This window comes from Zootoca vivipara, chromosome 11, assembly GCF_963506605.1.
Source record: "Zootoca vivipara chromosome 11, rZooViv1.1, whole genome shotgun sequence".
NCBI lineage: Eukaryota > Metazoa > Chordata > Lepidosauria > Squamata > Lacertidae > Zootoca > Zootoca vivipara.
In genome coordinates this window covers 60463217-60488158 of record NC_083286.1, presented here as the reverse complement: position 1 = coordinate 60488158, position 24942 = coordinate 60463217, and the positions used below count along the sequence as shown (strand labels likewise).

At 48.3% G+C, this 24942-nt stretch overlaps 1 protein-coding gene across 1 annotated transcript; it reads left to right on the top strand.

Annotated features, from left to right (window-relative positions):
- The first annotated feature begins 8633 nt into the window (after window positions 1–8633).
- On the top strand, window positions 8634–16585 carry LOC118077218 (aquaporin-7). Its single transcript, XM_060280384.1, has 7 exons — window positions 8634–8767; window positions 8910–9030; window positions 11169–11295; window positions 13098–13235; window positions 13477–13595; window positions 14664–14881; window positions 16278–16585. The coding sequence occupies exons 2-7, from the start codon at window positions 8941–8943 to the stop codon at window positions 16441–16443; spliced, it is 858 nt and encodes a 285-aa protein (XP_060136367.1). The 5' UTR covers window positions 8634–8767; window positions 8910–8940; the 3' UTR covers window positions 16444–16585.
- The last annotated feature ends 8357 nt before the right edge of the window (window positions 16586–24942 follow it).

The following is a 24942-nucleotide window of genomic DNA, read 5'->3' as shown; positions in this document are numbered from 1 at the left end:
GAGTTCCCCTGTCCTAAGACTGAGATTCTTTAGGGCTGAAAGCACATTCCGGGGCTAAGCGACGGCAGCTCCTAGAGCAAATTTAACCCAAACTTTATGGAATCCCACTATCTGTTATTTGGCCAACCCCACAATTTACTTACAAATTACAAAATACACCACCCTTCATTAAAAAAAGAAAGAAGCCAGGGCAGTTCAATAAAAATCTGTCAGAATGAAGATTAGCAACCAGAGGCAGCCAGTTTGAATGCGCAGGAGTTATTTTACCTGATATTCTCCTTCACCTCTTAGTGATCCGTAATCTTCAGGGGGCAAACGGAAATAAAAACTCTCTGATAATGTGGCTCCTCCTCACCAGTGTTGCTAGGGGCCCCCAAACCCCTGGAGACATGAGGTCACAGCATTATTTATGGCAACATCAGGATTGAAATGATGTCAGTGGAAAGGAGACCTCTTGCTCACCTGGCCTGGGACAGCAGGCCAGGTGTGTGCAGGTGTGGCCTCCCAGTTTCACTGCGGCCCCCACTGGGTTTTGCTGAATCCAAAAGCCGTGTGAGATTTTTTGGCCAAGCAGGTCGAGGCATTATTATTATTATATTTATTAAAGTAAATTCATCAAATGTCTATGACACCCTTCATTCGGGGATCATATGCTTGTTTCACCTCTGCACTCTAAGTTATGGTTGGCCTTCCTCTCTTGCCATGCCAGCATTGTATATCGGGGGGGGGGGAGGGGAATGCCTGGCTTGAAATTATTATTAGAATTATTATATATTTATTTTCCTGATGGGGACTCAAGGCAGCTCACGGATGAAAATAAGACAAGCTAAAAACATTGGGGGCAGGTGGGGAAATCTAAAATTAAAAAGCAATTAAACATTGATAGAATTACAACTGTGTTGTTGTTGTTGTTGCTGTTTAGTCATTTAGTCGTGTCCGACTCTTCGTGACCCCATGGACCAGAGCATGCCAGGCACTCCTGTCTTCCAGTGCCTCCCTCAGATTGGTCAAACTCATGTTCGTAGCTTCGAGAACACCGTCTCAGGAGTCTCCTCTAGCACCATAATTCAAAAGCATCAATTCTTTTGATGGCAGTGTGGTGTAGTGGTTAAGAGCGGTAGACTCGTAAACTGGGGAACCGGGTTCACGCCTCCGCTCCTCCACATGCAGCTGCTGGGTGACCTTGGGCTAGTCACACTTCTCTGAAGTCTCTCAGCCTCACTCACCTCACAGAATGTTTGTTGTGGGGGAGGAAGGGAAAGGAGAATGTTAGCCGCTTTGAGACTCCTTCGGGTAGTGATAAAGCGGGATATCAAATCCAAACTCTTCTTCTTCTTCTTCTTCTTCTTCTTCTTCTTCTTCTTCTTCTTCTTCTTCTTCTTCTTCTGCGATCAGCCTTCTTTATGGTCCAGCTCTCACTTCCATACATCACTACTGGGAAAACCATAGCTTTAATTATACAGACCTTTGTCAACAAGGTGATGTCTCTGCTTTTTAAGATGCTGTCTAGGTTGGTCATTGCTTTTCTGCCAAGAAGCAGGCGTCTTTTAATTTCGTGACTGCTGTCACCATCTGCAGTGATCATGGAACCCAAGAAAGTAAAATCTCTCACTGCCTCCATTTCTTCCCCTTCTATTTGCCAGGAGGTGATGGGACCAGTGGCCATGATCTTAGTTTTTTTTTATGTTGAGCTCCATGGGCTTTGTTCCCGAGTGCAGAGACAGGCCTGGGGGTTACGGTGGAAGCCCCCACTCCCAGGGCAGGCTGACCTTGGCCCCACCAGCCCCCCCTCTCTCTTGGAGACTTCATATCACAGTTCTACAAAAGGCAGCCACGCTGCACTAGTTACCTCGGTTGGTTAGAGCGTGGTGCTGATACAGTAATGCCAAGCTTGCAGGTTTGATCCTCATAAGGGCCACCTTCATTTTCCTGCATTTCAGGGGGCTGGGCTAGATTTTGTTTGAATATGAGTGATTACACAAGTGGCTGCAAAAACAGAAGAAAGGATCAAGATCGGAATTGGTGTATTTGGATTATATATGAGATTCTGTGCAGGACTATGAATAATGATCTCTGGACGATCAGAACACGGGAAGTCACCCAATTTGTTTAATTTGGAATCGGAGTGAGGAAGCAGCGGAAGAAGATTGGAAGAAATTTAAAATTTATTTGAAAAATAAGCGTATAATAGATTGAATTAATGGAAGTGAGGGAGATACAAAGAGGTTGTAGATAATACAAGGGTGTGAAATAAGTATTGATAGAAGATAAGGATAAATTAATTAAGAAGTAAGATATAGAATGAGTTTATAAGGATAAGATATAAAAGATATAGCAATAATATATTGAAGTAATAATTAGAGCTTACATAAGATTTAGAATTTACTAAGTATGAAATGCAAAGAACCGCAGTAGGAGGTGGAAAGAGGAAGTCAATAGATTAGAAACATGGGTTATAAGTAAGAATTTTTGTTTTTGCAGTTTTGTATTTTTTGTATTTTGTATTTTCTTTTTGTGTTTTGTATTTTTGTATGTTTTTGTTGTTTGAAAAAATCTTTAATAAATATATTTGAAAAAAATCATAATTTGGAATGCATAACTGGCTTTATAGATTTGTATTATGATTTGGCATGATTTGATATTGTAATAATGTGGCCCATATTGGTTATTAATGAAAAATTAATTAAAGTATATATTTTTAAAAAATAAAAACAAAACGTTCTATTTGCAGCTGTATAGCTGAGTCCCGGGTGTTGTACATTGTCATGGGCAAAGGTGGTTGGGATTCCAGGGTAAATATCAGGCTCAACATCATTTTCTGGCATTGCAAGTTTTTTTACACAGTGATCTCTAGGATAAGCCAGTCATGTGTTCCACTGGGACCTCTAGCACTGTGTTTAGGGGTAAACTACAGTTCCTATGATTCCGCCGGGGGGGGGGGAGTCATGTGCTGTAATGTTATGGCATCTCCACAGCCACTAACAACAACCACAATGAATAGTTTCTGGTAACTTTTCCTTAAATTGTCTTGTCTCAATTATATTTTTAGGGTTTATCATTGCAATGGTCAGCTAGATACTGCAGTTTTTGGTTGTGGTGACCTGCTATTAATTATAATTAGTTAAAGATGTTTCTGTATGTAACAACAGCAGCTAGGATTCTATATGCGCAGAAATGGAAGGAAAATGAAGTTCCAAAGAATGGATAAGTAAGATAATGGACTATGCAGAACTGGCAAAATTAACAGAAAAATTAAGAGAATCTAATGTTGAGTGTTTTGTGGAAGAATAGGCTTTTTTCACATTATAGTACGCTGAACTCGTGAGCAGGATTTGAGCTATGAGCAGCAGAAGTAATTAGATTATAATATTGTGGTTCTGATTTGACAGATAGAAGAAGGCATACAACAGGAGAGAAATAAAAACTCCATGGAAAACAGGGTTGGAAGTCGACAAAAATTAAGAGAAAAGACAAAATTGTATTTTGAATGTATATGTTCAAAATATTGAAACAATAACATATAATTGAAAAGAAGAAGAAGTAGTTATAACCACTCTTGAGCTTCTGGGAAGGTAACCTCAGAATGGCTTGTAAATGTACTTTGAAGAATCCAGTTCTGGCAGAGGCCACTGTGACTTCAGCGCCAGCCCGTAATAGACCTTCCGGCAGATGGAACCTGGGCTCTGTTCCGGCACCTCGGACGTCGAAGAGGTCAGCTCAAGCCCTGCTGTTTCAGAGGTCTGGCAACTGGATGGTGTCTCTTCTCCCTAGTGAGCTTTGAAGCACAAGAAGTCATTTTCTCCCCACCCCAGGTGAATGTGATTTGTTGGAGGGAGGAAATGCATTGCAGGGGGCTGGAGTAAATGGCCTTTGGGTCCCTTCCAGCCCCACTGGGACTCGGGGAGGTGGAAGCTGAGAGCGAAGGAGCAAGGAAGAGACATCTGGGTTGAGCTGGTGCGGCAGAATCATGATAAAGAGGAGCGGACTTAGACGGGGGAAATTCAGATCTGTCTCTGGCCAAAATGCTCACCTTGTGTGTGACCTGGGTACTCATTCTCTGCCCAACCTCCCTCCTAGGGAGAAGAACTCAGGGTAGCTCAGATGAGGCCTCGGCCGACAGAAGGCTGTAGGGAGGGCTGGCAGGGACAGATAGGATTGTTATCTGTGGGGTAGCGTCAGAGGAAAGGTCTTCTCGCTGGCTCATAGAATCATAGAATTGTGGAGTCGGAAGAGACCCCAAGGGTCCTCTAGTCCAACCCCCTGCAATGCAGGAATCTCAGCTAAAGCATCCATGACAGATGGCCATCCAACCTCTGCTTAAAAACCCACAAGGAAGAACTGACCCAGGCACAGGCAACCTTGGCTCTCCAGATCCTTTGGAACTACAACTCCCATGATCCCATGATCCCTAGCTAACAGGGCCAGTGGTTGCCTATGCCTGAACTAACCTCAGAACACACAGCCGGCCAATGAAGCTGAATGTTGGAAGGTTCAGGAGTGATAAATGGGCATATGTCTTCATGCAGCACACAGCTGTTTTGTTTTGTTTTGTTTTTTAAGTCACTTTTTGTCATGACTTATTTGCTTTGGGTCAGATTATTATGAGTTGTGTTCTCTCTGGTGTATATTTTGCTGTTTCAACAGTTTGAGAACTTCTTGTATATTGCAGTGTCTAAAGGTGGTATAAAAATGAAAAGTGAAATGGGGGGGGAGTGAAAAATAGTTAAACTACGGGACTCCCTGCCACAGGAGGCAGTGATGGCCACCAATCTAGATGGTTTGAAAAGAGGAGTAGGCAGAGAGGGCTATCGGTGGCTCCTAGTCATGGAAGCTATGTTCTGCCTTCTGCAACCCAGTTGCTGGAAACCACAGGAGGAGAGGGGGTTCTTGTGTTTGAATCCTGCTTGCGGGATTCCCACAGGCACCTGGCTGGCCACTGTGAGAACACAATTCTGGACTCTTCTTAGGCTCTTGGCAAAAGCCAATTAGAGATTTGAGTCATGCCTGAACTGGCGGTGCCTGGTGGGGTGGAAAGTTAAAACTCCTCCACCAGCAGCCCATTTGAATTCCTACCCATCTCTGCTCAGCCCATACATCCGTCTTTCCGAAATCCGTGAGATTAGATAAAGGGAAACCCAGGGATGCCCTTATCTCAGGGGAGGGGTGTATTTCTGGGCTGGTCAGCGCTGTGACTTTCCTTCTTGTCTCCTGGTTTAAAGCAGATCCCTAGACTAAGGGATCCAGGACTGGGCGGAATGGCATAGCCCTGGTGGATCATAAACCCCAGCTAAGCCGGGGTCCTGAGCATGACGCTGCGTTGATCTCTTTAGAGCTGCCTCCTATTTAGCCATTAGTCTGCCCAGTATGGTCCCTGGAAGGAAGACACGGTCCTTGTTCATGAGGGAAATCAATGTGGATTCAGTGCTACTCTGCTTATTCATGTCATCACATTTGTTATGTTTTTATATATGCTGGATGCTGCCCAGAGTGGCTGGGGCAACCCAGTCAGAAGGGCAGGGTGCTATTATTACTATCATCATCATCACCACCCAGATTGTTCTGCCCTCATCAAAATGCCAGCCCACACTTCCCCACCATTTAATACAGATTTTCCTGTTTTGTGATTAATCCGATAAATTCAGAATTGGGCAGAACCACATTCTCCATGGAGATGGAGCCCACCACCTTCCTACGCACCTGGGGGGGGGCAGAGAAACCGAGTGCCTAACCCCCCAGTGCATCCCTAGAGAAAGCAGGTGCAACGCTGCAAGCATTCCTGAAGGATTCAGGGCCTTGCAAAGGATCACGCGGAGGGGATTTCTGTTTCAAAGAGGGACCCGACCCCACAGATTCTGCATCCTCTTCCAGCCGGACAGCTCAAAGACTCAGCTGAGCCAGGAAGATGGAGGAGTCTCCCTGGGCAATTTCTAGCATCTTTCTCCCCAAATGTCAGCGGCCTGTGATGTGTGTTAGTGTGGAACCGCCCTGTTCATCCTCTGGATGGCAGCTGTCAAGGAGATCCATCTTCCCTAACCATATATCCAGAGCTTCAGAGAAAGTGCTTGCTTTTTTGCTATTGCACTGCCCCCTAGTGGACTTCCGTAAATTTTAATGCTATGTTTTTGACCTGGATTTGCTGGCTGCAGAAGTGAGAGAACTTTATCCCATATAAAGCACAGACAAGTTCCTGCAAATATACACATACACTAGACACAGAAAGGGGAGAAATTCGCATTTAAAGGAGAACCTGCCCCATCCACAGTCTTGGAAACAAAACACAAAGCAGAGCACAGCCTTCCTTCACACTTCTTAGAACAGGGGTCCCCAAACTAAGGCCTGGGGGCTGGATGCGGCCCAATCGCCTTCCAAATCCGGCCCACAGATGGTCTGGGAATCAGCATGTTTTTACATGAGTAGAATATGTCCTTTTATTCAAAATGCTTCTCTGGGTTATTTGTGGTGCATTGGAATTCATTCATTTTTCAAAAATATATATAGTCCAGCCCCCCACAAAGTCTGAGGGACAGTGGACCGGCCCCCTGCTGAAAAAGTTTGCTGAACCCTGTCTTACAATTTCATATGGCAATTTTCCAGCCAATTAATGCCTACAAAAATGCACAGGCCAGGGTGAAGTGTGCACAGAAATGCAAGTATTAGTGAAACTAATATGCACAATTTTGTTGTCTTAGGGAAAGATGCTTTGCAAAAGTGTGTAATGGGAGAAATTCACACTGCATTGATGGTGAATTTTCACAAGGACTTAGAAAGAAAACACCACATATCAGAAACTGATGGATTCAAATTACTCAAACAGAGATTCTAGCTAAACGTTAGGAAGAATTTTCTGACAGTAAAAGATGTTTCACCCTAGAACGAACCCACTCCGAAGGTGGTGGACTCTCCTTGGTTGGAGGTTTTTAAACAGAGGTTGGGTGGCCATTTGTCAGGGAATCTTCAGCTGCAATTCCTGAAATGCAGGGAGGTGAACTAGCTGACCCTTTGAGGTCATGTCCAACTCCACAATTCTGTGAATTTATAAGACGTACCTGCTGGCTCAGGCCAATGGACCACCAAGTCCAGGATCTTCTTTTCCCAGTGGCCGACCAGATGCCTCTCTGGGAAGCCTGCAGGCAGGACATGAGCAGAACAGCACTCTGTCCACCTGCCCTTTCCAGCAACTGGTATTCAGAGCCATCGACACCTGTACCTGTGCCCAGCCAAGCTTGCTCTAAGATTTCCACCACCAGGCAGCTGACTTGGCTCCACAGGGTCAGGGAAGCCACCCGGGACCAGTCCTGTTGATGTCCCGGCTCACTTGACCATTGCACAAGAAGACCAGGGCCTCAGGAGCATCAGACATGCCAGCTAGAAAATCCCTTCTAATTCTACAAGTCTCTGGGGCCTGGACCATCTTAATAGAGAGGAGTCTCTGCGGAGAGGAACAGCCACTTCCTGTCCAACTGTCTCCAGGGAATGAAATGTCCATCCAAGACAAAGGGCTTTTCTTAATCCACAAGCAGAGGCAGACCAAGACATTTTGGCACCTGAGGCGAACCACAAGATGGCGTCTCCCCACCAGGGAACAAGGCAGGAGTGAAGATTTCCATCGGGAGGAACTGGGGGAAACAAATCAACCTCATCTTTGGGTTGAAGTGGGACTCAAAGGCCAATGTTGTAGGGTCTGCCCCCCAAATCCTGGAGAGTCAGTGTCCAACTGCCTCTCTGGGAAAGTGGGAGTGATGCAGAACAGGGCTAGGGAATGGAAGGATCCGTTCAGAGGCAAGAGCACTTATGTGGCATGTAAATCCCCACTGGTATCTCCATGATGGGAGAGACCCCCGCCATGCCACCTGAAGCCCTAGAGAGCAGCAGCCAGTCAGTGTAGAGGTGGTGTGGCACAGTGGTAAGAGCAGTGTTTCTCAAACTTGGATCCAGACAACAGCTGGGGACCCAAGTTTGAGACGCACTGGATTAGAATGTCAGTCTAGGGCCTGGGAGGCCGGGGTTCAAATTCCCTTTGGGCCATAAAACTCACAGGTTGGGGGGGGGGGCTGTAACGGTGCTGATCAACTTTGCTTAGTTGAGTTCCTTTTCTCTTTTCTTGGGTTTCATCTTGGACCCTTTGCATGTGGGCTTCCCTTAAGGCAGGTCTGTTTGCCTTCCAAGCGCAGGCAGAGATGATCATAGAATCATAGAATCATACAGTTGGAAGAGACCACAAGGGCCATCCAGTCCAACCCCCTGCCACGCAGGAAACACCATCAAAGCATTCCTGACAGATGGCTGTCAAGCCTCTGCTTAAAGACCTCCAAAGAAGGAGACTCCACCACACTCCTTGGGAGCAAATTCCACTGCCGAACAGCTCTTACTGTCAGGAAGTTCTTCCTAATGTTTAGGTGGAATCTTCTTTCTTGTAGTTTGAATCCATTGCTCTGTGTCCGCTTCTCTGGAGCAGCAGAAAACAACCTTTCACCCTCCTCTACATGACATCCTTTTATATATTTGAACATGGCTATCATATCACCCCTTAACCTTCTCTTCTCCAGGCTAAAAATACCCAGTGATGATAAATTGCTTCTGTGATTCATGGGGCAACGAGGATACATAGCTGGGATAGCTCAGTCGGCAGAGCGCAAGACTCTTAATCTCAGGGCTGTGGGTTTGAGCCCCACGTCCAGCAAATGTTCTCTGCACTGGATGTCCCTTGTGGTTCCTTCTAACTCTACAATTTTATGCAAGAAGGAAGGGTGGAGAGAACAGGCTGCAGGTCAGGCTACTGCTTAATTGCCTTGTTCCCCTTTAACCAGGCTTCAGTCAGAGGTGTCAGGTGGAGACAGCCTGCGAAGGGGAGGACACTGGCTCACTTCAGAGTGTGCCACAAGGAGTTATGACATCTGCCTTCCCAACAGGGACTGAATCTCCTGCCTGTCGGCGACCAAGATGCTGGAGAAAGTCGTCGGCTGGCTGACGATCCGAAATGAAACCATCCGGCAGGGACTGGCTGAGGCTCTGTCCACCTTCATCCTGATGGTGAGCAGGACAGGGGTAGAGGGTGCAGGGGTCATTTGAAGAGGGGGAGGGTGGCAAAGGCTGGGGCATGCACACACCTCCTTCTTGTTCCTGAAAAAGTGATGTGTGTGGGTGAGGAAGGAGGCAGGAAGGGGAGCCAGTCTGCATCAGAAGCAGAATTGATCAAGTTTGCAAAACAATATCGGAACCGAAACAGGCATCCCTCAAAAGGGGAACATATCTAAATTTTGAGATATGATTCTCCAGTCTGTCAGTATGTGTGCAAAAATGCATCTGTTAGGTCTGATCCTGCCTCGGGGCTCTTCTGAACACTGCAGTGTTGCGTGTGCCAACTATATCTTTAAAGCACATTCAAAGAACATTGCCCTCCACTCAAAGAATTCTGGATACCGTAGTGTGTTAAAGGTTGCTGGGAACTGTCACTTTGTGAGGGGCAAACTACAGGGCCCAGAATTCTTTGAGGGAAAGGATAGGCGTCAGAGCTGCTTTAAAGCCATACACAGTCAACAATGGTCATCTCCACCCCTGGTTCTGGGCACGAAGGATCAGTGTTTCTCACACACATGCTGTGACCCACGACCTGAGCACTGCTCATAATCCCCGTTTAGTGATCCACCTGGAGATCAGCAAACCTTTCATATGCTCAACAGTATATTTGGAGTAGCAAACAACAACCCGACTCAAAGATGATATTGTGGGAGAAAACGGGCGAGGACATTTTGTTCTGAACTTCAGTTTGCATTAGGTATCTGATTGTATTAATTGGTTATGGATTGGAACCCATTGTCTCATGATTTGGAGGAAGCATCTGATAAAAGCACCGTTGCGCCCAACTTAATGAGGAACATTTCTTCAAGAATAGCTCATGCAATACTATTTTTATTTTTTTTAAGCATCTAACCAGCTAAAAATATTGTATTATTATTCCATGGGCTGTTTAATCCATTATCATCGCTATTAAATTCAGTATTAGACACTTTGGGATTAGACAGGGATAGTGGCATTCGAATCTGGAAGGAAAATACCGTGGTACCTCTACTTACAAAAGCGATCCGTTTTGGGGTGCTGTTCACACTCCAAAAAGTCTGTAAGTAGAGTGTCGCTACTGCAAATGCACGAAGCCCGATGAAACGCTTCTGTGCATTTGTGAAGCACACAGATTGCTTCTGCGCGTGCGGCAAAACCCAGAAGTATACACTTCCGGGTTTGCCGCGTTCGCAACCCGAAAATCTGCAACATGAAGCGAACGCAATCTGTATAATTATTCCAAGGGCTGTTTAATCCATTATCATCTCGATTAAATTCAGTATTAGACACTTTGGGATTAGACAAGGATAGTGGCATTACAATCTGGAAGGAAAATAATATGCTTCTGACCTGGGAGACCAGGATTCACATCCCCCCTCAGCCACGATGCTCATTGGGCGATGTCGGGCCTGTCTCTCAGCCTTATGGGAGAGTTGTGGGGAGGAGGAAGAGAAGCATGTGCATGGCCTTGAGCTCCTCGGAAGAAAGCATGATGTATAAATGTCATACATTGATGTCAGCCTAGACAGCTCAGTGGGTTACAGCTCTTCTTTGGCGATCCCTCGTAGCCGAGGAAGATTGTCTTCCATGAACACGGTTTTAACAGTGAGTCCGTAAGAGACTGTGGAGGTCAATTTTGGATCCACATGTCCTTCCACAGGGGGGGACATAGGATTCCGGGCAGGAGTTGATCACGATGAAAGTTTGCCACACATGTCTTCCTCTTAGCATGTTTCTCCCTTTCGTCCTGAGTTCAAGCAAAGTCCATGACACCTTTGGTAAAGGCTGTTCTCCAACTGGAGCGCAAGCCAGTCTTTCCCAGTTATCAGTGCTTATACTACATTTTTAAAGATTTGCTTTGAGAGTGTCTTTAAACCTCTTTTGTTGACCAGCAGTATTTCACTTTCCATTCTTAAGTTGGGAATAGAGTAGTTGCTTTGGAAGACGATAATCAGGCATCAGTACAACTTGACCAGTCCAACAAAGTTGATGTTGAAGAATCATGGCTTTGACACAGGCGATCTTTGCACAGGTGATGTTGTCCTGCTACCATGATGATGGATACCTTGACACATACGGGTCTCTCTTCTTCCCCCTCCCCCCCCCCACAGGTTATTGGACAGGGCTCTGTTGCCCAGGTAGTAATAGGAAGGAATAGCTATGGGGACTTTCTGAGCATCAATCTGGGATTTGGATTCGGTGTCATGTTAGGAATCCACGTAGCTGGTGGAATCTCAGGTGAGTCTGGTAGATAATGTGCCTGGCAGATCTCCCTTTTAATATCAGTGATGCAGTTTCAATCCGTTTAGATCTGGACATAAATTGCTTTAATCTAGATCAAGGGAAGCATCTAATCTAGATCAAGGGAAGTATAGCATCTAGATCAAGGGAAGTAATAGTACCACTGTATTCTGCTCTGGTCAGACGACCTCACCTGGAGTACTGTGTCCAGTTCTGGGCACCACAGTTCAAGAAGGATACTGACAAGCTGGAACGTGTCCAGAGGAGGGCAACCAAAATGGTCAAAGGCCTGGAAACGATGCCTTATGAGGAATGGCTTAGGGAGCTGGGTATGTTTAACCTGGAGAAGGTTGAGGGGTGATATGATAGTCATGTTCAAATATATGAAGGGATGTCATATGGAGGAGGGAGAGAGATTGTTTTCTGCTGCTCCAGAGAAGCGGACATGGAGCAATGGATTCAAACTACAAGAAAGAATCTTCACTTCCGGTCTCTTCCAACTCTATGATTCTATGATTCTAATCCCCCCTGGCTGTTTTTTAAAAGGTTGATTTCTATATTATCTTAGTGCTTCTCTTCCTTTCCTTTTGCTGTTCCAGAGAGGTTCTGTGTTTCATAACATTTTCTGCCGGGATGGTTTTAGTATAGGCTTCCCCAACCTGGTGCCCTCCAGAGGTTTTAGACTACAAAACCTAGCCCAAGAGAACGGCGGATAGAGAAAAGTTTTCATCCCTCTTTCTTGGCACTAGAACTCATGGATATTCAAGGAAGCTGGTTCAGGACAGATAAAGGAAAGTGTTTCTTCATGCAGCACATTGTTAAAGTGTGGAACTCTCTGCCGCAGGAGGCAGGGATGGTCACCAACGTAGATGGCTCCAAGAGGGCATTAGACAAATTCATGGAGGACAAGAGGGCAATCGGTGGCTACTAGCCATGATGGTTATGTGCTGCTTCCACAGTTGGAGGAAGCAATGCTTCTGAACAGCAGTTGCCTGGAAAACGCAAGGAAAGTGTGCCCTTGCACTCAGGTCCTGATTTTGGGCTTCCCACCACAGGGGCACCTGATTGGTCACTGTGAAAGAGGGTGCAAGTGATCCAGTGATCTAGCAGGGTTCCTCTTACATTCTTAGTCGTTTATACAACTGTAGACCCAAAGCACTGGAGGGCACGAGCACTGGCGCCAACTCTAGGGGGCTTTGGGTGTCAGGGCACTCAGGTGTTGTTTTTTCAGTGGGGCTCTGACACAACCTCCAAGGCCCTACAAAGTCTTGGAAGTGACTTCCAGTAGAAACCGGAAGTAGACAACATCATGATGTCACGTTACGTTGTGGTTGCCGTTGGGCACCCATAATCTTGGCACAAACTTGAGGAAAGCTGTTTTCATCTTTGTATTATACATCCCTGTATTATACTGATTTCTGCAAAAGGACCTGGAGAACTTCCACACACCGGAGGTCTAGAAACGTACATATTCAGCCTTGAGGCCATCTCTATACTCACAGAACTGGCTTGCTTTGATTTTTCCCCATTGTCTAATTTTCTTTTGAAACTTTTCAGCATACGATACCATAAAAAGCAAACTAATCTAAATGAAAAGGAAAACAGCCAAAAAAGATTAAGCTTTTTTGTTTTTAGCAAACACTCTCAGAAATGGTCTTTGTTGTGTTGTTTTTGCAAAGATAGCCCTTCTAAGAATTGGCAAGACAGAAGGGGTGGCTTGCAAATGCTATTATTGCTACTACTATTACTATTATCATCATTTACTCTTATATTCCTGCCATTTCTTTTGCTCCTGGAAGGTGCTCACATGAATGCAGCAATTACATTTGCAAACTGTGTTGTGGGGAATCTGCCATGGTACAAGCTTCCGGCGTATGTGATCGGCCAGTTCGTGGGATCCTTCTTGGCTTCTGCTATAACGTTTGCACTGTATTATGGTATGCTATTTCCCTTGACCCCCAACCCCTCACAAAGCCACTAGAACCCCTCACAAAGCCACAGGGGAGAGAGAAGAACTACCCTGACACTACACTACACACACACACACACACACACACACACACACACACACTGCGGGTCCGTGGAAGGGCAGAGTGTTTCGATCTAAAAGTCTACTTGTAGCCTCTCCAATTTGTGCTTTTGCTGTTGAACTGTGTAATCTGGTTGATTCCCTTTCAGAGGCCCTGATCGATTATTCCGGGGGGACCCTGACTGTTGGAGGACACTCTGGCACGGCAAACATCTTTGCCACCTACCCGTCTCCGTACATGTCGACTTTGGGCGGCTTTGTAAATGAGGTTGGTGCACCAGGATTGGCTTTACTTATTTAATTCATTAAAATAAAAAAATTCCTTCAGTAGCACCTTAAAGACCAACTAAGTTTTTATTTTGGTATGAGCTTTCGTGTGCATGCACACTTCTTCAGATACAGTGAAATAGGAGTCCCCAGGCACTTATGTAGAGAAGGGGTGGGGAGGGGGTGGGGATGGGGAGGGGAGGGGGGATCACTCAGAAGGGTGGTAGAAGTGGGTGATTGACTGACTTTCATTAAATTTAAATTCATTAAAGTTATATCCTTTTGGTTATATACTGTACTTAAAAAACCATACCCAAAGTGGTTTGCTAAAAGAATAAAACAGTAAGATTATCAGGGAAAGCAGTTAAAACACAACTATTTCATAGGGAGTCATTCTATAGCTTCTAGATAATAGACACGGAGAGCTTGGACCACACTGAAATGCTAAGATAATAATTGTCCTCGTACGGGACCCCTCCTTAAGAGACAAATGAACCCAATCAGTCTTCAGAATGCAGGGGGTCGGCCCAGCCATGAGGCAAAGTGAGGTGACCGCCTCAGGCGGCAGGATCCACCGGGGCAGTGGATCCTTGTAGCAATCTTTCTTCCTGCCTTCTTCCTTCACCACTTCTTCACTGGCAGGGATGGGGGATGCCATTTTGGTGTCTGCCTCAGGTGGGTTAAGAGGTAACAAAACAAAACAAAACAAAACAACAACACCACAAACTGTCTAGTAAGTATAAAACCAAATTTACTAGAATAATAGCTAGAATAGAGATAGGCTAGTAACCATTCAAGCAACAAACTTCCAAAGTGCCATGTGCAAAATAGGGACTGGAGATACTGTAAACATGGAGTGGATAAATGTACAACTCTTATCTTAACAAATTACATGTACAGTAAACGTTATACAGTCTGGATTAATGAACCGTTCCACAAGTAGCGTAAATCCAATCACAGAGAGGCTATTTGGTGCCGCCACAACGGTAAGGGTAGCATAGTGGCCTCTTCTGCCTCTGGGCTGCCATCTTTTTTCATCCTTCCTTCCTTCCTGGCCTCATCCCCGCAGTTCATCACTACAGCTGTGCTATTGATCGGAATCCTTGCCATCAACGACCTGAACAATGCAGGTGCTCTTCCAGGCACCCATGCCTTGAGTGTTGGGCTTCTGGTTGCGGTCATCGGCATGTCCTTGGGGATGAACACAGGCTACGCCATCAACCCTTCCAGAGACTTGCCACCAAGGATCTTCACAGCCATTGCTGGATGGGGGCTGGATGTCTTCAAGTGAGTGCCTTTTCTCTACCATAGAATCGTAGGAGTTGGAAGGGACCCTTTATTTGCATGGATTGATTAAATCTGATTACTGAACCTTTTTTCTTATTATTCCTAGTTCGCTCTGTCCGTCAGGTACAGGGTGGGCAACAACCACCTATTTAAATATAGATTAATTGAAACAAATTGGTCGGTAGCTCTTGTGGATGCAAAAGTAGGTCTGAACCTCCTCTCCCAACATTAGGTGAAATTTCAAAAGTTAGGTCATTTATTGAGCTACAGTGGTACCTCGGTTTATGAACACAATTGGTTCCGGAAGTCTGTTCATAAACTGAAGCGAACTTTCCCATTGAAAGCCATGGAAAGTGAATTAATCCATTCCAGATGGGTCCACGGCATTCGTAAACCGAAAATTCGTAAACTGAGGTGTTCATAAACCAAGGTTCCACTGTATCACATTTCTTAAGGACTGGAGTAAGTGTACAAAGGGTGCTTTTGATGTGCACCCTACCTCCTCTCCAAGGAATTCAAGGTGATGTACCTAGGATTTCCCCCTTTTAAAAGTGCAAAATGAAAGTATAAAAAAGGTGGAAACAGGTCTCCTGAACTTGATGCAGTCCTTGGAAGCAGGATGGGCCAATAAATTGAATCAGGATCCTGTTTTGTGTAATTGGGGATACAGAGTGGGAGACTGCCAGATCTGGACGAGGTTGCACTCCCCCCCAAGGAGCAGTTTGGGGGTACAGCTGGATTCAACACTGTCAGTGGAGGCTCAGGTGGTCTTGATGGCAAGGAGCACCCTTCTGTTCCCCTAGCTCAGCTGGAACCCCTTTGGGACAGCTATGCCTTGGCCATTGCGCTCCATGCTCTGGTAACTCCCAGACTGGATTGTTGCAACACGCTTTACTTGGGGCTGCCCTTGAAGACAGCTCAGCCAGGGATGATGGGAGTTGCACTCCCACAACCTCAGGAAGGGCCACCCTTGCGTTGAAGGAAGGCTGAGTTGTGATGGATGTAACTGAGGGGCAGTACAGGCAAGGGATGGTCCAGTTCAGGGATGGGGAAGATACATGCAGAAACCATTTTGTGTGGGCCCGATGGATGCACAATCACGCACACACACACGCTGCTGCTGACCTGGAAGCACCCCAATATGGGGCAGGACACCCATGGGGGTCAGGAAGGGAACCTCTGCTCAAAATGGTTGTCACCTGTAGTCACCACCCAGCAACAAGACGGTCACGGCTTGCCCATCAAAAGGACCAGATCCTTTTGAATACTGCCACCAGGTCGACAAAGAACCACGAGGGCCGCAGTTGTGCTGTCAAAGAAGGAACTGAGCTCAATTTCTGCTATTGGCTTCTCCTAGAACCGAATAAAACCAGCTTTTCTCCCCCCCCCTCCCCAGGGAATCAAATCATTGGTGGTGGGTCCCAATAGGCGCACCGATGTTGGGAAGCCTCCTTGGAATTTTCATCTACAACATCTTCATTGACTTTCACAATCGCCCTCGGCTGGATGGGACCAAGAAGCCAGACTGCGAGGGCGAAGAGACCATTGAGCAGAGACTGTGAAATCTGGACTCCCGTCCACCGGATCCTGGACTTGGGACTGCTCCATAGCAGACAGCTGTCTGCTATGACCACAGTGCCCAAGAGCGTGCAAGCAGCCATCAATCTATGTACTTAGCTAATAAACAGAGTGCACTTTTTGCGGGGAAAATAGGGCAAGGCTGGAAGGTGTAAGTTCATTCCCGCCCTGTGCTCTTCTCACTCAGCTGCTGCTAGTGAGCTGCATCTCATTGCTTATGTAAGAGCCTTGCTAAAATCTCTTTAGGCAAGGATGCTCAAGGGGTGCGCTGTGAGACACTGCCCTTGAAAAATACACCATCACTTCAGTACTTTCGGTTATTATAGACTGGGTGTTATTTCAGTTGTTATAGACTGGGTGACCCAACGTTTTCCTTGTAGACAGAAGTAGCCCCAACCACCCCACACGGGTACACGCAATTAGACAGGTGCAATTTGTGAACTATGTGCAACAATTGTGGAAAGATGCAGGAGAATTTCTAGGCTTGGCTATGACGTACAATCAGGCATAAGACTCCTGGCTGCATCTGGCTGCTCCCTGACTGCCGTAAGACACAGAAAAACCCTCTTCCTGTGACTACCATTTAACTCTTCAAACAAATTCAAATTCTTCAAAACCTGGGAGGTTGCAAGCTCTCCTTCCTTGGAGGTTGGATGGCCCTGTCATGGATGCTTTAGTTGAGATTCCTGCATTGTAGGGGGTTGGACTAGATGACCCTTGGGTCCCTTCCAACTCTACAATTCTGATTGTATGGAAATCTCATCCCAAGGCAGAGTTTGGGAACGCAGCACCTCCCAGGTGTTGCTGGATGCCGTCTGCGCAAGTCTGTATCGCCAAAGGTCAGGGGATTATAGGAGCTGTAGCCCACAATCCTCACTGGTGAGAGGGCCACTAGATCCCCGGCAGAGATCCTTCCCTGACCCTTTTCCCTTTAACTAGAGATGTTCGCAAACAAACTAGGGTTACCTGCATACAATGGCTGCCCCCTTCCCTTGATGGTTCTAACGGCAAACATCAAACCGCCTTATCTCTCTTATCCGCAACTGCTCAAATTGCAGATTGCGTTTATTTCATCTGACACCATGCCAAGGATGATTGTGACACAATTCATGTGCAATTTGGTTTATGACTTGAAAAGTGATTGGCTCTCAGCCTGGTGCACTTCTAGCTGTTTTGGACTACAACTCCCATCAGTACCATAGAAAGTTTGCTCAAAGGATGCTTCCCAGGGGAGGGTTGCTTCCCCCTCCCTTTCTGTACTTTATCTGCTCAATCTAGACAGCAAAGGGAATCCCCCTTAGCCAGCCATTGCATTATGATCCCTAGACAGGCTTAGTATACCTGAAGGAGCGTCTCCACCCCCATCACTCAGCCCGGACACTGAAGTCCTACTCTGAAGGTCTTCTGGTGGTTCCCTCACTGCAAGAAGTGAGGTTACAGGGAACCAGACAGAGGGCCTTCTTGGTAGTGGCACCCTCCCTGTCGAACACCCTCCTAGCAGATGTCAAAGAGATAAAGAACTACACAACTTTTAGAAGACATGCAAAGGCAGCCCTGCATCAGGAAGCTTTTAATGTTTGATGTTTCATTATATTTTTATATGTGCTGTAAGCCTTCCAGAGTGGCTGGGGAAACCCAGCCGGATGGGCTGGGTATAAATAATAAAATAATAATTATTAGCACTATTATTACCAACGTTCACTCCAAGAAAGGACCCCCCCATGTCAAACCTGAGCCCACTGGTCGCGTTTGGCACAAAGGAAATTCAACCGGAGCCTAAAGTCTTTTAAATAAATACTTTTAGATAAATACATCTTGGTCCCATTCGATGCTCCACCAGTCACAAACTGGGAGGACTTTTCGGGGGGGTGGACCCAAGCCACGGTGGGGCGGTGCAGGGTCAAAGGGCAAAGATCAGTCAGGGCTGGGGTTCCCGTCTCCTTGAGGAGCTGCCGGCCTGCTGCGGATTCTTGGGGGCTGTCCCCGCCTGGCCCTTCTGGGAGGAGGTTGCCTGGGACGGCAGCTTCTTCTTCATCACTGGAGTTTTGCTTTTGCTGCGGAAGACCTTGTTTGGGTCCAGCTTGTTCACGAAGGAATCAGCCTCCTCAGAGAGCTGCTCCGTTGAAATATACTCGGAGTCGAGAGTGAATTTCATGCTCTTTATTCAGCTCATATTCATCAAGGAGAAGAAGAGAAGACGAATGGCTCTTTTCCCAAAACCATCTGCTTATATACATTATTTACACAATGGGCCTTGCGTGATTGGCTACTTCAGGGCTACACCTGTGGGCCAATTATATTGTGGATTGACTTCTGCCTGCAGCCTGATTGGCTGCTCCTACAGGCCAATCAGGTAGCAGATTCACTTCTGCCAGCCGCCTGATTGGCTGCTCCAGCAGGCCAATCAGGTTGCGGATTCACTTCCACCTGGAGTTGGATTGGGTAGCTCCCGCTGATTCTGAATCCTATTGTTCTAGGATTCAGCTCAGTACATAACACCCCTCCCCTCTAAGTTCCAGTCCTGCCCGGGAAGTTGCATTCGTAGTCCCCAAGGTCTGCTGGCCGCCTCCGTGTGCGTTGTGGCCTGGGGTGTTCCTTGGTCAGGGGTTCAGGTTCTGGCTCGTGTTCCGAGGCTGCTGGCTGTGCCGGGGCTGTCTGGTCTGGCGCCACTGAACCACTAGGTTGTAGCTCTGGTTCCGGTGTCCTTCCACCCTCGGGGCGCCCCTCTGTGCCTACTGCTTCTGCTTCCCCTGCCCACCCCTCTCGCTCTACAGGCCTCACTGCCCTGCTGTCCCCTTGGGACCCCTCTGTCCCGCTCTCCTCCCGGGTTCCTCCTGGGAATCGTCGTCGTAGCTGGTCGCAGTGGCGGCGCCAACATTGCCCCCCTTCCGTTAGTACCTCGTACGACACGGGACCGGTCACCTTGGTGACTGTGGCGGGTACCCATGCTGGGCCTGCCCCAAAATTCTTTGCATACACTGGGTCCTGGGCCACAAATGTCCGGGGGTTCCTGCCTTTCCCCACCACTACCTCATCCTGAGCTCTGTCGGGGTGAAGTCGGTCCAGTCTAGTTGCAAGGCGCCGGCCCATGAGTAGTTCAGCTGGGCTCCGGCCCGTCGTTGTGCTTGGGGTGCTGTGCTGTGCTAGAAGAAATGCGGCAAGGCGGTATTCCCAGTCCCCTTGTGTTATGCGGCGGAGGCTGTCCTTGGTGGTCCGCACCATGCGCTCCGCTTGGCCATTGGTGGCAGGGTGGAATGGTGCTGAGCGGATGTGGCGGATGGCGTTCTGCGCTGTGAAGGTCTGGAACTCCTCTGACGTGAATGTGTTTCCATTGTCCGAGACGAGGGTGTCAGGGAGCCCGTGGGTTGCAAACAGCTTACGTAGTACCCGGATGGCTGCCGCCGTAGAAGTGGACGGTACCAGTGCGACCTCCAGCCATTTGGTGTAGGAATCCACCACTATGAAGAATGTTTTTCCCTGGAAGGGGCCAGCGAAGTCCACGTGCAAGCGTGACCATGGATGTCGGGCGGACTCCCAGGGCTGGACTGGGGCCCTTGGGGGATCCAGGCGGGATTCTTGGCAGGTCTGGCAGTGTTGGACCCAGGCCTCTATCTCTCTGTCAATCCCCGGCCACCACACATAACTCCTGGCAAGGGCCTTCATCCTCACTACCCCTGGGTGTGTCTCGTGTAGGGCTGTGAGGACCCTTTTGCGGAGGGGCTGGGGAACAACGACCCTGCTTCCCCATAACAGGCACCCCTTGTGGGCCGACAGTTCATGTTTGCGGTTTGTGTAGCCAGCGAATTCTGGCCCGGGGCTGCTGCTGGGCCATCCTCGCCACACCCAGTCCAGGACCCGGGAGATGACCCTATCTTTTGTGGAATGGTGCGCAACTTCTTGTGCCTGAATGGGTCGGTCGGGAAGCAGCTCCAGGGTCATAACCTCTTGCGCAGGCGCTGGGTCGGGGCCTGTTTCTGGTAGTGGTAGCCTGCTGAGTGCGTCTGCGTGGCCCATCGCCTTCCCAGGGCGGTGGATTAGTGCATACTGGTAGCCGGCAAGGAAAATTGACCACCTGAGGACACGTGGAGACAACACTTGGGGGGTCTGCTTCTCGGGGGCAAACAGGCCAAGCAACGGCTTGTGGTCAGTCACTATGGTAAAGGGCCGCCCGTACAAGAAATCATGGAATTTTTTTACGCCCTTCACGATTGCCAGACCCTCCTTGTCAATCTGTGAGTAGTTTCGTTCGGCTGCAGCAAGCGTCTGGGAGAAGTATGCCACCGGCACCTCTCTTCCATCCGGGAGTTGGTGTCCCAGGACAGCGCCGATGCCATAGGGAGAGGCGTCGCATGCCAGCACCACTGGCAGCCTCTCGTCGAAGTGTGCCAAGACCGAGTTCGAGACGAGCAAGTCCTTGACTGCCTGGAATGCGGCCCTTTGTCGCTGGCCCCACACCCAAGGGGCCCTTTTATCTAGGAGTCTGTGTAGGGGCTCCGCTACCGCTGCCTTATGGGGAAGGAAGGCATGGTAAAAGTTCAATAGTCCCAAGAATGACTGAAGTTCGGGCTTGCTCTTGGGCGCTGGGGCCTCACAAATGGCCCGTACCTTGTCACCGGTTGGATGGACCCCTTCTGCGTCCACCTTAAATCCCAGAAAGTCCACCTGCGGCACTCCCAGTAAACACTTTTCCCGCTTCACCTTGAGGCCCGCCGTCTGGAAACGGTGCAGGACGGAGCGGAGGCGGTCCTCAAATTCCTCTGGTGTGGGCCCGGCGATCAGTACATCATCGAAGAAGGGGGTGACGCCAGGAATCCCTTTAAGGAGAGAGTCCATTAGATTCTGGAATATGCCTGGTGCCACGCTAACGCCAAATTGCAGCCGCTTTACTCTGAATGCCCCTCTGTGCGTCACAATCGTCTGAGCCTCTGCTGTGGCTTCGTCCACAGGCAACTGTTGATACGCTTGGGCCAAGTCCAGTTTGCCAAAGATTTTTGACCCAGCCAGGGTGGCGAGGACATGGCTGACCACTGGCACTGGGTATGCATGGGCCGTGAGAGCCTTGTTTATGGTGCATTTGTAGTCTGCACAGATGCGGACCGAACCGTTAGGCTTGACGGGTGTGACAATTGGAGTTTCCCAGGGGGCGTTGGGCACCGGCTCCAGCACTCCTTGCTCCACGAGCCGGTCCAATTCCTCGTCTATGCGGGGTTTCAGGGCGAACGGGACCCGGCGGGCCTTGTGCCTGATGGGTCGTACAGCGGGGTCTAGCTGTAGGGCAATGGGGGGTCCTGTATATCGTCCCAATGCCCCATCGAAAACCCCTGGAAACTCTTTGCATATGGCGTCCACGTCCACTTGTAAGCTAGTGCGGTTCACCCAGAGGTCCAAACCATGCCAGTCCCAGTAAGCTAACGTAGGGGCCCTTAACTACCAGCAAGTCCAATTGTTGCTTTCGCCCTCGATATTGCACCCTGAAGGTCCCCACCCCCATTGTAGGGACCTTACGTTTCTGGAAGTCCCGGAGGGTGAATGGGGCCGGCCTTAGTTTGGGACCCCCATTAGGGCACAGTTCCCTTAATGTTCAACATCCGTGTTGACTGTGATGGGCTTGTACATGTTGAACCATTGCTGGAAGAGGAGAAGGGAAAGTGAGGAGCAGCAAACGGCACTCACTGCAGGGTAGGCGTGCGGTTCTGGTCGCCTCGCCTTGAAAAGGATGTTGGAAAAGGTTTGGAGAAGGGCAACCAAAATTATCAAGGGGGTGGAGTGAATCCCCTCTGAAGGAAGGTGGCCGAGGTTAGGACCTTTTGGTCAGGAGAAAAGGCAAGTAAGAGGCAGCAGGATAGAAGTCTATGACGTTTGGCACGGCACAGAGGAAGTGGAGGGAGTCTTATTAGGAGATGCAGGACAGGTAAAAGAAAAGAAAGAAAAAAACATGAAAGAGTTCTTATAAATAAAAAAGAGGGTGAGGAATTTGTCTCTTTAGATCGGAAAAAGAAAAGGGGAGTGGTTACCTATGTCAAACCTAATATTAGAGCAGGAAAATTATTTCAAGATAGAGAAGGCACCCACTTTGTGGTGGAGGCAGCGGAGAGGAGCCGGGTGCAAAGAGAAACAAGTTAATTAAGGTAAACCAGGGAACTCAGAGGAACCCAAAGAGGCATGGCTCTCGGGTTCAAAGGCCGTCCTGACGCAGAAGAGGACTCTAGCCTCCGAGCCCTGCCTGTCAAGGCAAATTGCCCCTCTGATAACGATGCAATCAAAATTGGCAATAAAAAATAATCTGCACACAGCAGAGAAGGAAGGTGAGCGATAGAAGGGTGAGGGTGTCTCAAGGCCTGCCTTGTTATCTGCCGGCCGTGGGACTGGAGGCCTCAGACAGGGATCCAGCTCGGTGGGCTCAGGGACAGAAGGGGGTCTGCTTGGGGTGGAGCAGATGCCCAATGTAATCCCTAGATGATCTGCTAAAATACTATTATTACGCTTTGCAAGGCTTTCTTGGCACAGAGCTGCAGGAGAGAGATCACACCACAGCATGGAAATCCTAAAATCATTTTGCATGGTGTATTTAAGGGAAGAGTCATGCTTTGGTGTCGGAGTGTTCAATCCTTGGGATCTCCAGGAGGGGATGAGAGATTCAGTGTTCACAGAGTCAGTGTTCAGAGGCATCTACACCTGTACCTGTGCCCTGTCAACCTTGCTCTAAGATTTCCACCACCAGGCAGCTGACTGGGCTCCACAGGGTCAGGGAAGCCACCCGGGAACAGTCCTGTTGATGTCCGGTCTCACTTGACCATTGCACAAGAAGACCAGGGCCTCAGGAGCACCAGACATGCCAGCCAGAAAATCCCTTCCGATTCTACAAGTCTCTGGGGCCTGGACCATCTTAATAGAGAGGAGTCTCTGCAGAGAAGAACAGCCACTTCCTGTCCAACTCTTACCAGGGAATGAAATGTCCATCCAGGACAAAGGGCTTATCTTAATCCACAAGCAGAGGCAGACCAAGACATTTTGGCACCTGAGGTGAACCACAAGATGGCGTCTCCCCACCAGGGAACAAGGCAGGAGTGAAGATTTCCATCGGGAGGAACTGGGGGAAACAAATCAACCTCATCTTTGGGTTGAAGTGGGACTCAAAGGCCAATGTTGTAGGGTCTGCCCCCCAAATCCTGGAGAGTCAGTGTCTGGGAAAGTGGGAGTGATGCAGAACAGAGCTAGGGAATGGAAAGATCCGTTCAGAGGCAAGAGCACTTATGTGGCATGCAAATCCCCACTGGTATCTCCAAGGAGGGCTGGGAGAGACCCCCACCATGCCACCTGAAGCCCTGGAGATAAGCAGCCAGTCAGTGTAGAGGTGGTGTGGCACAGTGGTAAGAGCAGTGTTTCTCAAACTTGGGTCCAGACAACAGCTGGGGACCCAAGTTTGAGACGCACTGGATTAGATTGTTGGTCTAGGGCCTGGGAGGCCGGGGGTCAAATTCCCGTTTGGCCATGAAGCTCACTGGGTGACCTTGGGCCAATCACTCACTCTCAGCCTGACCTCCCTTGCAGGGCTTTTGTGAGGGCAGGATGGGGAGGAGCGGTAGACCCTAGGTAAAGGGACGGGCTGTTTGTCTTTCTCTCACCTTAGCCTGGGGGCGGATACCATAGCTGGTGAAGGCGTACTGCCAATGTGGCAGTCCCAGATGGGTGATCAGGAGCCGGTAGTAAGCGGTGAAGGTTTTGGTGAGGAAATGCCAGTAGAGAGCTCGGTCCCGAAACCAGATCTCGGAATCCGGGGTGACAACTGGAAGTGAGAAGAGAGACTATTAGGTCCCAGAATAAGAAGAACGGACCGCCCCACCTTTCAAGGGAGGTCGACGATCTGGCCTAGGGATGACGATCTGGACCTTGGTGCTTTCTACAAAGGATAAAGGCATTTTCGAGGGAAATTCATCCACTTCTTTGTGTGCCTCCTCCATGAGAGGTCCGGAGGGTGGCCACACGAGAATGGGCCTTTTCTGCAGTGGCTCCCTGTTTGTGAAAGGCCCTCCCCAGGAAGGGTCGCCTGGCACCTTCGCTACCTATCTTTAGGTGCCAGGTGAAAACGTTCTTCTTCAAGAAAGCCTTTTGCTGATTGATCTTCGATACCTTTCTAAATGTGCTGGGTGAGGGGGATATTTGCTTTTCTTATTGATCTTCTTATGCATATATCTAGATATAGATATCTAGATATAGTAATTTTATGTGGTGAACCGCCCTGAGATCTGTGGATGAAGGGCGGTATACAAATTACAATAATATTAACAACAACAACAAACAACAACAACAACAACAACAACAACAACAAAGCATAGCTTGCTTCAGGAAAACTTCATCACAGGCCGTCATAGATGACAGCCTTTTTTAACCTGGTGCCCTCCAGATGTTCTGGACTACAAAGCCCATCACTCTCAGCCAGCACAACGGTATGGTGCTAGGAACAGTAGTCCAAAACATCTCCC